Consider the following 13,323-nt stretch of genomic DNA (forward strand, 5'->3'; position numbering starts at 1 on the left):
AATACAAATAAACAATACACATGCCAGCTAAGGCTGAAAAGATTCACAGCATTCTACATTTTCCAGGAACAGTGCTACTTGACATTCACCATGACCAATTATGCATTCATTCACAGAGTAATAAAAATGCTTCCCAGCTGTTTAGTGGTTTGATGGTTTTGCTGGGGGGCAACAACTTGTGGTAATTAACACTCCGTTTGACATCATTTGCTCTGACAGTGCTGCACATAGCCAGAGCCGTGCAGACAATCGGGTCGTCTTACAGCTGGGATAATGTTCTTAAGTGGATTCAGGGACAACTGCCGGAGGGGCTCTAAGAGCTTTGTAGTATCCCGGTGATCCATCACATATTCATTATCAATGAGAGAGACTTCCTCAGGTGAAGGGACCTATGGATTTTCCGCCCGTCTTGGCATACAGCTTATAGGTTGATGCAAAGTCAATTTTAATAGCCGTCACTCACCTCATCTGTGTAAAGGTGCCCTGTGGTCTAATTGCATGGGGTTATGAATATTGATTCAATATTTCTTAATCATCGAGGAAGTGGAAAATCGTGCTGGCTTTGATGGTAGAACTGAAGTGAACTTAATAATGCCATTCAGTCATCTTTGAATTAATCCTGACTCCCATATCGTGGTGGTATTCATAAAGCAAAATGGACTGTCACTTTAGAAGTCTAAGAATTGAAAACTTTTTGAATACAGTCTACGATGGAGCTGGAATTCAATCAAACTACACTGCAGAACGTACACAGAGGCTCTTTTTGTATTGGTCAAATAAAGGTAGCTACTGTAGTCTCCTCAGTCCTCACAGGCTCCACTTTGATGCTCTGTCGTGTGTGTCCATGGTACTGTAGCACGTTGTTAATAAGTTCTGCTGAAGAACAAATATTAACTTAGAGGAATGGCTAGGGCACTGCACTACATACACTCTGCCAGTTCAATGTGCCCACACTGTTTCAAGCTTTGTCTCTGTCTCTCGCGCTTTAGGAACCACAGCTCCAGTCTGGAAGCTACAAGCTACAGTATTATGCCTGAATGGAACATTTTATTGCTCACTGCCGTCTTCATGTTCTGACAGTGGAGGTGGAGGCTGGCAAGAGTCAAAGACAACTGTCTAAGAAACAAAAGTTCAAAACTATTCAAAATCCACCAGACCTTTAGCCTTGCAGTCTATGTTGGGGCACAGATCAGGATCTAGTGGGATTACATCAGTGGTCACTGGTACCTGGACCAGAACACAGTGTTTACACTTTAGATGTCATTCTTCAGGGCTCTGTCTGTGCAATGCTGTGGGATAGCAGACCTTTTGTGTGATGGGGGCTAACATTCATTTTTGTGACTTATTTCACAAAATGCTATGATACCAGGTTTCAGCCGTGACAGGACTAGCAGACACAAACAATGTATTACTCCATTCTGTATTGTAATGTGTTTTGTAAGGACCACACAAGACTGTTGAAACACAAAGATGCGTTCAAAACATATTTACAAGCTGTCTAGATATTCCTGAGCAAATACATTTTATCTGAGTATGTAACTTGAGTGCACATTTTGAATGCCTGATCCCATAATTCTGTAGTATTATGAACAAAAATAAAATGGTGTCAAATACTTTATCCTCATCCTGTGAATGAAACATGAAACACAATTTGTTTTGTGTAAACCCCGGAAGCAGCAGACTGCAATGTACCATAAACTTTGAAGGCAGAAAAATAGGCAAAATGTGGTGGAACCACACATGTATTTACAAAAATATAAGGAATGGCTTATTCAAGAAAAGCCAAAACAGTGTAATGTGTAACAAATAAAAGTAACCTGAAGGCACATGTCCTGACAGTTATTGTGCTTAATTCGGAAACGTGATTTCAACATTTCTTACCTGACAGGATGTGCTACACATGAATTAAGCACAATAAAATGGGTCGTAGGACATTCTGATATACATGTTCTACCTGACAGGATGCCCTACCCATGAATTAAACATAATATAATGGGTGGTAGGTCATCCTGAGGAGGTAGGACAACTTTTCAGAACAGCAGTCGCCTCGTAATTCTCTATGCAGGAAAAACCCTGTACTTGTATCACATCATTCTTATGAGGCATGATGATAATCAACCACTTGTAGAAGCACTCTTCACTCGGTGACAAACCACTCTGATTCTATAAAATGCTTGCCATGTATGTCTGTTTAAGCGTTAGCAAAATTAAACTATCTCCATGCACACAAATGTTCAAGATGTCATCACAAAACAGGACATCACTGAAAACACCAGTGAAATATTTACTCAGGCTGTCTCGTCCACACCTGCCCTCTCCCTCTCTTGGGTCTCAGTCAATGAGCTTGTAGATAATTTCAATTCTAAAATTACAAATATTATTGATGCCATTGCGCCCACTAAGGTGAAGATGGTCTCTGGTAAGAAACGATCTCCATGGAGAAACGCCACGCTGGTCAGAATAGAAAAAAGAGTGTAAAAAAGATGAACGCAGGTGGCGAAAAACGTATCTCCATGTTCATTATGACATCTATAAAGAGAGACTCTGCATTTATAATTTGGAGCTGAGAAATGCACGGCGGTCCTTCTTTTCTGATGTCATCACCAAAAACAATAATAATGCACGTGCTTTGTTTGCCACTGTCGACAGGCTAACAAACCCTCCTGTGTCAGTAGCCTCTGAACTTCTATCCACCAGGGCCTGCAATTAATTTGCCTCATTCTTCACTGACAAAATTCAGAAAATAAGGAGGACATTATACAATATCTGAAATCCTCCTCCTGTTGCCTTGATATTCTGCCTACAGCCTTTTTCAATAATGTATCTATCTGCATGGTCTCTAATTTACTACCAATTGTAAACACATCTCTTCTTTCAGGTGTGTTCCCACAAACCCTGAAAACTGTCAGGCAGTCGTCAAGCCACTTTTAAAAAAGAATAATCTAGACACCTCACAAATGAACAATTATAGGCCCACATCAAACCTCCCGTTTTTAAGTAAAATCATTGAAAAAGCAGTTTTTCAACAGCTGAACAAATTCCTGGCACTAAATAATTGTTTTTCAGTCAGGATTTCGACCACAGCACTGAGACTGCTCACACAGACAATGGCAGAATTTAAGTCTTAGTATTACTGGATCTCAGCGCTGCATTCGACACAGTTGACCACAACATAATACTAGGCCGACTGGAAAACTGGCAGGGAATTTCTGGCACAGTGCCAGACTGGTTTGAATCCTACTTGAAGGACAGGGACTATTTGTGTCTATAGGCAATTACAAATCTGAGCGGACAAAAATGACCTGTGGAGGGCCTCTTCTGTTCAATATTTACATGCTCCCACTAGCTCAAATTATGGAAAACAACAAAATATGCTACCATAGCTACGCAGACGACACACAAATTTATATCACCGTATCACCAGGGGACTGTAATCCAGTTGCGGCTGGTGACTCAAAAAACTGAGGAGGACAGGAGGAAGAAAGGCAAACCGGCGCTGGGGGGCACTTTCCCTCAGTCAGTTATTATTTGAAATATCAGCTTTAAAGTGGATTTACAGTCAATTTTAGCATATGAAAAACTGAATAACACTTTCTTTAACTACATGCAGCATTTATTTATCATATTTATGATAAAATATTACAAAACAACAATAAAACATTGTAAGCAATAGTTGTTGTAATGGATTGTACTCTTCTCTAAAGAGAGAAAATAATTGATATTGGTGAGGTGCTGGAGAGGTTAGGTGATATATGAAAAATGTTTTTGATTAGGGGACACTGAGGTGTGCTGGCTCTCAAACAGTTTGTTGGCAAATAGATTTGACAACTGGACAATGGAATACGTTGCACAGCAAATGCAGTATCCAACAGTTCGCTCATGGCTAGCTAGCAATTGTACAGCTATGGGATTAGCTCATTTGGGTTGCTGTCAAAGCTGCCACTCTACTGTTGCTATAGCCTACAATTATCAGAACAATATGAACATTCAGTTGAAAGTTTTCCATCCACCCATCCATCACTGGATGAGGAATAAGCACCGCAAAGCGATCAATTCTCACGCAAGCAGGAGCCAGGCTGAGGATTTCTCCGATCCGGTGTTGCGACCCAGTCTCTAGAAATGTTTTGGACGAGTTGCCGACAATTTGCGCCTCCAGCCAATCAGCGCGCCTGCCTATGCCGTAGCCTGACTCCAGCCAATCAGCGCGCCTGCCTATGCCGTAGCCTGACGTGCACCTCGTAGCTAACGTTACCGGCTATATAGTGGAACTGTGGAACTGTCATGTTCAGACGGCTCTAGCTCAAGTATTTATGTAAGCTTAGATATTTAGATGGCTAGAATCAAGACAAATAGACGAACAGTTTGATGTATAATATGTCCCTTAATACTTTCGGATGTATTATATTATGGAGCTACGAACACACAAAAAGTCTCCAATGGCACAGGGAAGAGAAACACAGACATCAACGCCTTCACTGTGGTAAATCTGGAATCTGGAATGTGATTGGACTAACAAAATGTCAATATCTGAATCCTGTTCAGACAGGGCCGGAGTAGGCCTACTGTCCTCTGTAATTTTTCAGCGTTTTGGCCAATCACAAATTAGCAAGACAAAAGGCATTACATTGATTTTAGAGAAAAGAACCCGCCCTAAGGGAGGCTAGCCTCCCTTCCATAGATATCTATGGGTCCTCCAGCTGCATGTTATAGATGTCACTGTTGGAGCTTTAGAATTTCAATAATGGGTTTTTATCCATAGGGAAAACCTGCTTTATGAACAAAACTGAGATAATATTAATTATGAATAAATACATTCATATATTTATATTTTAATCCCTCTCTTCTCTCCAAAAACTGAGGAGGACTGTCCTCCCCTGCCTCGCCTCAATGGACAAGCCTCCACTGCTGTAATCCCATACAAGCGCTGAGTAAGTGCATTGAACAAATCAACGATAGGATGTGTCAGAACTTTCTTCCACTAAACAAAAATAAAACTGAAGTAATTGTCTGTGGAGCCAAAGAAGAACGATTAAAAGTCAGCGCTCAGCTCCAATTAGTAATGCTAAAAACCACAAACGAAGCCAGAAATCATGGTGTAATCATGGACTCTGACCTGAATTTCAACAGTCATATTAAGTCAATTACAAAGTCAGCCTACTATCACCTGAAGACTATATCAAGGATTAAAGGATTTATGTCTCAGCAGGATCTGGAAAAATGTGTCCATGCGTTTATCTTCAGTAGACTCGACTACTGTAATGGTGTGTTTCCAGGTCTCTCTAAAAAATCGATCAGACAGCTGCAGCTGATTCAGAATTCTGCTGCTCCAGTCCTCACTAAGACTAAGAAAGTGGATCACATCACACCAGTTCTGAGGTCCTTACACTGGCTTCCTGTCTGTCAAAGAATTGACTTTAAAATACTGCTGTTGGTTTATAAAGCAATGAATAGTTTAAGGCCAAAATATATTTCTTCTCTGCTGCTACGTTATGAACCATCCAAACCTCTCAGGTCAGGTCTCTCTGGCACAGGCCTGCTTTCTGTCCCCAGAGTTAAAACAAAAAATGGAGAAGCAGCTTTCAGTTTTTATGGAACAAACTTCCAGAAAACTGCAGGTCTTCTGCAACTCTCAGTTCTTTTAAATCAAGAATGAAGACTTTTCCTTTCGCCGCTGCTTTTTATTAAATCAAATAACTATTTATTCGTACACTGCACTGTAACTTTTATTCCCGTATTTTATTTTTCCTGTTTTAAATGTCGTTTTTTGCATTTAGTTTTATATCACCTTTTATTTGTTTCTTGTACTTTGTCTTGATGCTTTTAATGTCTCATATAAAGTGAATTGCCTTGTTGCTGAAATGTGCTATACAAATAAACTTGCCTTGCTTTGCCTAGTGATACAACATTGGGGCCAGTAACTTTGAGTGTATGTGAAAGATACACATTGGAGACATATTCACTGTTTGTAAGACCACTGGTTTCCAAGAATACTGTCCAGAAGTCAAAATAAATGATATATGCAGGAATCAGGGTTTTGTCATTTTATATGGGGGCAGGTGTGTTTATAGAGTGATCACTATCATTAAGCTACAAGATAGGAAGGGTTATCATACCAAAATATAAACTAGAGACATATACGAAGACACATTGTCACAAGCTAAAGAAAAGGGTCCTATTAACTTTCATTGTAGTGAGAGGTGCTTTATCTCTGTTCTATGTCATACTGGCTGGATTTCTGCTGACGTTCTTGGCCAGAGCTCTAGACACACTTGCTACCAAAAACCCTGGGAACTGATAGTTAAAGTTGTCCAGAGAACCGGACAAGCTGAGGATTCAGGGCGAGTTCGATTGAAAGGATTAACCAACTATTCTCCATGGGTCTCTGATACGGAGTCTACACTGCTGAGCAGGTCTGAATGAGCCCCAGCCTGGGTGTCTGTTCCACCCCTTTGGAACCTACTCTGTTGGGCCTTCAGTTACAGTATACTGTATAGGAAATCATTGCAGGAATTTACAAGGACATACAGCACCAGTCCTGTCATCATATTTCACTGATCCTTTTCACATTTTAGGAAGGGACCTGAAAAGTCGCATTGATCGCAACCCGAAGTATTGACAGATCCCTTCCTCAGATGATGAAACCACCACCCAGCCGGCGTGTCGAAGCGACACGGGTGGAGGAGAGGAGAGGTGAAGGGAGGGAAAGCAGGAGAGGATGTATTCAGCATGCAGAGGGGCCAGCCACCGTCGCTGAGCTAGCTTGCAGGAGAAATGCTCTCCTTATGACAGTGGATGGCTCAGGTAATGGCCGGTGACTGCTACCATTGCTCATAGTAATGAAGGTTTCACTGAGGAATGCTGTGTACCATTGCAGCCCCATGTATCCCCGCCTCCCCTGACTCTGCCCGGGTCTCTGGTATACGAAGGCCTGACATGACCAAGTAGCTTCACCAGACACAATAGGGCTCCTAGCTCCCGCATTAGCAGTCAGCTAGCTATATTAGCACCAAACACCGACATATTCAGACGCTGACCTTTAGAGCAAAGGCGCTCATGAAAATGAAGGAAGATAAATCATTTCAGAAAATGTGCTAATTCTAGTTATTTCATGTAAGAGCTCATAAAGGACAGAGGTGACCCCCCCCCTCCTCTAAACCGTCTCAATAATTAAACTACAATACAATGAAAGATCATTGAACAAAAGCCTTCAGTTCCCTTTGCATTATGCTCAATTCGGCAAACCCTGTTTCACAAACCTACTGTATGAAGGAACCTGTGTGGAAATGGTCCTTATTTGGAACTGAGCAGTAAAAAACCACAGCAAGCCCAAGAGCTCCACGCGTGTTGGCTAGGCCAGAGTCCCAGAGAGCAGACTACAGCCGATGCAAATGTGTTACAGAGTGAAGCAAACACTAGGTTGGTTTCCCACATAGTAATTATTCCCTCTATAGATTCCCAACCTTAAAGCTGTGTAGTCTGATAATGAGACAGACCCTTTCAAAGCCCAACTATTATCTGTCAGGGAGGGCCTGTACTGACATTGAATTCAGCCGGTGGGCCTTGCTCTATCTATCACATGAATAGACACTGGAGCACAAGGACAACCTGTATTGTACATGTACGGACCATTTAAATGAGACTCTGCAAGCAGCTACTATGAACCAAAAGAACCACAGAGTATTTTGTGAACAGCACAGCACCACATCACCAGACCAGAGGACGGTACAATGGCTACTGTGGCCATATTGCCTTAGAGATCCACCCACCGTCTATCTAAAATGACTTTGGAGCACTAGAAAGTGACCGTCCTTGCAAAGTGCCCACTACACAAAGTGACTTAAATCTAACACTCTAGTCAACAGCAACTCAGGGATCTTCAGACCATACTTATCAGTGAAACAGAAAGACCTCTCCCGCTCCCAATCTATCTGCCGAGGAAGAAAAAACATAAGACGCCCACTCAAAGCTCTCTGTGCTCTTCACTATGACATAGGCAACAAAGTTTCCTGGTTTGTCCTAAAACGATTTTTTAAGTGGCTTCGCGGCATATGAGAGTGTCTGTTGGGAATAGCTCCATCGTGTTTGTTTCCAGAGAACGATGTTATACATGAATTGTTTCCAGTTAACAAAAGCCTGGTTGACTGCACAATGGATCATGATTAGATTAAAGCTTCACTGTAAGAGCTTTGGCCTGCATTAAGGCCTGTTTGTATCTCCCTGGACATGACCAAAATCGGAATCGGAACACTTGTGTGCCCGGTGAAGGGCATATTGAGGAGGTCTCTATTTTTTGGTACAAGCTCTTTCAATGCCTCAAAAAACCCGCCTGAGTAAAGTGAGGTGGTTCCGTTTCCTTTGAACTCAGACGCCCTTCGCTGCCATCTGCCTGGTCGAGTGTAACTGGTGCCATGAGCAGTCAGCATGGTAAATCAACTCACGGATCACCGCACAAAACACAAGAACGTTCTTGGAAGGTGACTTGGCAATGCTTGAATAGCGGCACGATGTGCCATTTGACATCAAAAGCTGACATCTTCAGATGTTCATCATTCTGCGCTTATGACGACCATGCAAAGCAGGCTGTAAAATATCTGGAGAGCCCGAGAAGCACCAACTTATGCACTTGCATAAGTGGACAGCTCAGGGCCATTGAACAGTGGGATTGTAACCTAATAATATGGTAATATGGAACACTTTAGGTGAAAACCAATAGTGGCTCCCATAACAGGTCTGCTTGATGTAATTCCATTATTGCTCCATTATGTCACAGGCAGAGAAAAGCATACATTTTTCATCAGGGGTTTCCGGGGACCACTATCATGTAGCAGGTGGAGTACTACAATGAGCTTATCTTCTTTTCCAACTCTCAGCGTTTTACATTCTGTAAAGTGGTTGTTCGTCTATCAAATAACACGATTAGATTTTATCGGCCGATGGATTATGAACGCAGAAGGTGAAGAACAGCCCATTTACACATAAATCATATGAATACAGATCACTGCATCTTCCCTTCGACAACACTTATTTTCCTAGAACGCTAACGTGTGTGTTCCGTTCCTCTCCTGTGTGTTCCAGATCCCCTCCTCTGTCCCCAAAGAGGGTGAGAGCCTCTGTCCAACCTCTAACTAACTGGGAATGACTGGGCATGATGTGTGCATCTGATCAGTGAATGCCAGTCGATAAGGGCATGTGGGAAGGACCAGCTGTCTGGAATGGAACACACATGCCAGGAGTGGTCACCCCGCTGGTGGAGAGCGGAACACACATGCCAGGAGTGGTCACCCCGCCGGTGGAGAGCGCCTCACCTTCCGTCAGGCCCATGTGGATGGTCCAGTAGCTCTGCAGACACTGCAGCTCCTTCTTCATGGCTCTCTTACAGCGGCAGTCGTACAGGGGGCTGCCAAGCAGCACCTCCAGGGCCTCCTGGCAGTCCCGGTTGGCCAACATGTCTCTCTCCCTTCCCACCAGGCACTGGCGCATCACCCGGTAGCGCACACTGCACTGGGGGCTCTGGGTGCACATGTCACTGGCCTGCACACAGTCCACCCACTCGTGGCCTCCGGTCCCGGGCCCAGACCCAGCCAGGGCTAGGGCCGAGGAAGAGGAGCCGCCCCAGGAAGAGACTACCTCATCTAGGGGAGAGGGAGGCAAGAGGAGAGAGGTCTCTCATTGGTCATGTTTAGTGGAGAGTAACAGTATGAAATAAGGTGTGCACTATTTCATGGCATTTTTTGTACATATGATCAGATTTAGGGACATTTTGGCATATTATGCCTCTTTGCTTTTGATGCATTTGCCTTGACTATCATACTGTTGATTTGTACAGTATGATAGTCAAGTTCATGGCAAACAGATTTTGGATTGAAAGCTTAATGGAATCTCTTTTGAAAGGAGACCAAGGTTAAGGAACCGTAGCGACACACAATGACAAGAGAGACACCTTCAGGTTGTACTAAACCTGCAGATGTCAGAGTAGGCTGGCTACACCTTACCTGGCTCTGCAACTACTCTATTAACATAAGAGAAAATAGCGGTCTTCTATGGAATATCAGTTGTAGCCTACTGTTATTGAGTTATTTATGTTAAATACACTGCCTGGGAAATGTAGATCTCCATGTATCACAATTTAGGATGAGGAAGATGTTAGTCCTCATTGTCTTTCACTACGCCAACCTCACCCATAGCCTATGATATTAGCAGACAGGGGTCTGCTTAGTTGAAGTAATTGCGGTGCAAATGAGCTCTAATAAGCACTCACTGGATGCTTATATGTGAATAATGTCAATATGATTGATTTAGAGGCAATGATCAGAGCTTAAATTAGATTTGATAGGCTAATGGATGTCGATTGAAATATAATCCAATGAAAAAGCACGTGAAAACATTTCCCAGTGATGACCCATACATGCCATGCAATAGAAGTATGAATGCACGGCACTATAATGCGTCAACAGAATGAAGCAAGTGTGCGCAGTGATTCACTTCTAATCTAAAGAAGATGTTTTTTGTGTGTGTTTTTTTACTATAGAAATCTGGTATGATTTAGCATACTTTCACAATCTCTTACTGCAGGCTATAACAGATGTGCATATTGACGAAAACTTCTCACCTAATAGAAACAGGGTGATGAAAAAGCAAATCCACATGATGAATTAGCGGCAGACTCAGTGACTTGGAGCTGAAAAGACAGGAGATCCGATTTTACTTTTAATTCCCCAGTAAAAGTGTCGTATCCTTTCGTTTACTCCGCTTTGACCAACGTGGGAATTTCCTTGTAAAACTCCAACTATTACTGAACCCTGCTTCAGATCCCGCGATTGAATAATCCAACAATTTGAAATAAAAAGATTTCTAAATCTTCGTAGGGCAAAGCAGTTCAATCCATCTGAGTAGTTATTTCAGTGGGGCCGTATAGATTGTGAACACATCAGTTGAACTGTAGGTTACCATCTCTCCTCATAAATTGGGTCTAATCCGCTCCGGGGCTCCAGTTTTGAGAAGGAATAATGCTCAAATTAAATTTGTCAGCAAATGATTGATGTTAGAAAACTTCCAACCTCGGTGAATTCACAGCTGAAGCAAACGAACTAGTCCGCAACTAGCGCACAGCAGGGGACCGCAGGTGGGCTGTGTTCCGACTCCTTTCTCCAGAAGACTCCGGTCCGAGTGGCTGCTCTTCTTTTAGTGTTGAGGAATCACACGATTTAACAAGAGGCGCTCCAGCAATCCAGTAGAGGGCGATGCTGACTCAATGTTTTGATGAAAAACTATGGTCGCAATATTGACTTTCTCTCACAAGTGCCCATAATATTCCGGTTGGCACCTAATAGGCTACACCATGGTTGGCACAGTATAATTACTGTCATTATAATGTTCTAACATTCTATTGTTCTGGTTCCTTAATATAGCCTTCTAGACATGTAGGTAAGGTGATGGCTGCACATTTAAAAAATATAATTTAATAGGCTTATATGAACATATGAATTACATTAGGACCCAATCAACATTAGGTAAAGTTTGAGGCCAGTGCTGCACACAGACTGCAGACTTGACTACAGGGGCTTCATTCATTTCAGCTAAAGCATTAGGCTCAACTTCATATGGCATTAGTAAGCCTGACGTGGTCTCCTCAAACTGCAGCATGAAGGGACACAAAGCATTGTATTGTATCTGTGCCAAGGGTGCCATGAAGTCAATGGTGAGGCACAAACAAGCACAATTTTTCACAATGTGCTGAAGTCTCTCACATTACTAAATGGCTGGGTTGTGCATCACTTGGCCACTTAAGCCTCGGCCATCATAAATCTTTACAAATCTTGAAAACAAAGTCTCCATTTAGAGACAGGGACAATGATGAACTGCCTGGCCACTGCCTCACAATGACAGTTGGCTGTCAGACCGGCTTCTATCCCCAGGAAAAATAGATGTGTGTGTAATCAGAAAATCAGGCAGGCTGGTCTTCCCCAAGAGTTTTACGTCTCTATTCAAATGAATAAGGGCCATGGCCAATCATGTGGCACAGCTTCAGAGAGAGGAGGCAGTATAGCCACCAGCAGCGCAAAAAGGAAAATTAGTCATTGCAGTGTGCATTCTCTTTCTTCACAAATTATCAATTTCCATGACAATGACGTACACATGGATCTGACCCAATTCAGCTCTCTGTCAGACTATCAGCGTTCTTGGTGGGAGTTGATCCTTGTTGACGTGGCACACCGTGGCTAGCTCCATGGGTATTTAATTGCTGTACTGTGACTCAATAAAGCAGTATTTAGCATGGACAATCAGAGAGGCCTTGTTTGCCAGTTCTGTTCTCTGAAAGGTGAATGGAGTACAGGAAGCACTGATGACATATACAGTGGGGAGAACAAGTATTTGATAACAAAGAATGTAGAGGTCTGTCATTTTTACCATAGGTACACTTCAACTGTGAGAGACGGAATCTCAATCCAGAAAATCACATTGTATGATTTTTAAGTAATTAATTTGCAAACAGAACTTGCAACTACAGAGATCAGACGTTTCCTGTAGTTGGTAAATGGACTGCACTTATAAAGCGCTTTTTATCCAAAGCACTTTACAATGGCCTCTCATTCACCCATTCACACACACATTCACACACCAATGGCGGCAGCTGCCATGCAAGGTTCATTGGGAGCAATTTGGGGTTCAGTGTCTTGCCCAAGGACACTTCGACATGTGGACAGGAGGAGGGGGGATTCAAACCGCTGACCCTATAATCATTGGACGACCCGCTCTACCACTGAGCCACAGCCGCCCCAGTAGTTCTTGACCAGGTTAACACACACTGCAGAAGGGATTTTGGCCCACTCCTCCATACAGATCTTCTCCCCAAACCTGCAAAATCGGCAGTGTATCAAATACTTGTTCGCCCCACTGTACGTGAAGTGTGCAATAATGTACAGGTAATCTCATTGGTGAAGGATGTTCAATGTTCTGCATTCTGAAAATGGCTGTGTTTATTGGCACAATTGATGAGTGTTCATGGCATCTCACAGAGCTTAAACACAAGTTATTCAGGGTCAGGAGGTTCCTGGTACCCCCCCACCCACACACACACACCAATGCCCAGACCTGTTGGGGGGACTAATAATTAATTAGAGTTAGGGAGTACACAGAGAAGTTAAGCATGACTGATTAGACCAGGAATTACTGACTAATTAAGGTGAACCAGGGCGAGGCGTGGCCTGAATAGAGAATATAGGGATCAGTGTTTACCACTGGGCCTTGCTCTTTCAGCCTCACTGAGCTCTCTAGGATGTGGTGAAACAAATGCATTACGTCCACTTTAGTGACCAAGCAGAG

General features: G+C 42.9%; 1 protein-coding gene across 2 annotated transcripts in view; it reads right to left on the reverse strand.

Annotated features, from left to right (window-relative positions):
• Positions 1 to 11,175, reverse strand: part of LOC311324952 (GDNF family receptor alpha-2-like) — a 57,543-nt gene extending 46,368 nt beyond the window's left edge. Inside the window, exons 1-3 of one of the 2 annotated variants that reach the window (XM_084457564.1) lie at positions 11,058 to 11,175; positions 10,610 to 10,678; positions 9,306 to 9,632 (exon numbers count right to left, since the gene is read on the reverse strand). In XM_084457564.1, the coding sequence (XP_084313690.1) occupies positions 9,306 to 9,632; positions 10,610 to 10,646 (364 nt within the window). In that variant the 5' untranslated portion in view covers positions 10,647 to 10,678; positions 11,058 to 11,175. Of the gene's footprint in view, positions 1 to 9,305; positions 9,633 to 10,609 lie in introns of both variants that reach the window. The other variant, XM_084457565.1, reaches the window with a different exon arrangement.
• Positions 11,176 to 13,323: the final 2,148 nt, after the last annotated feature.

Source organism: Borostomias antarcticus (assembly GCF_949987555.1).
Source record: "Borostomias antarcticus genome assembly, chromosome: 23".
Classification (NCBI taxonomy): domain Eukaryota; kingdom Metazoa; phylum Chordata; class Actinopteri; order Stomiiformes; family Stomiidae; genus Borostomias; species Borostomias antarcticus.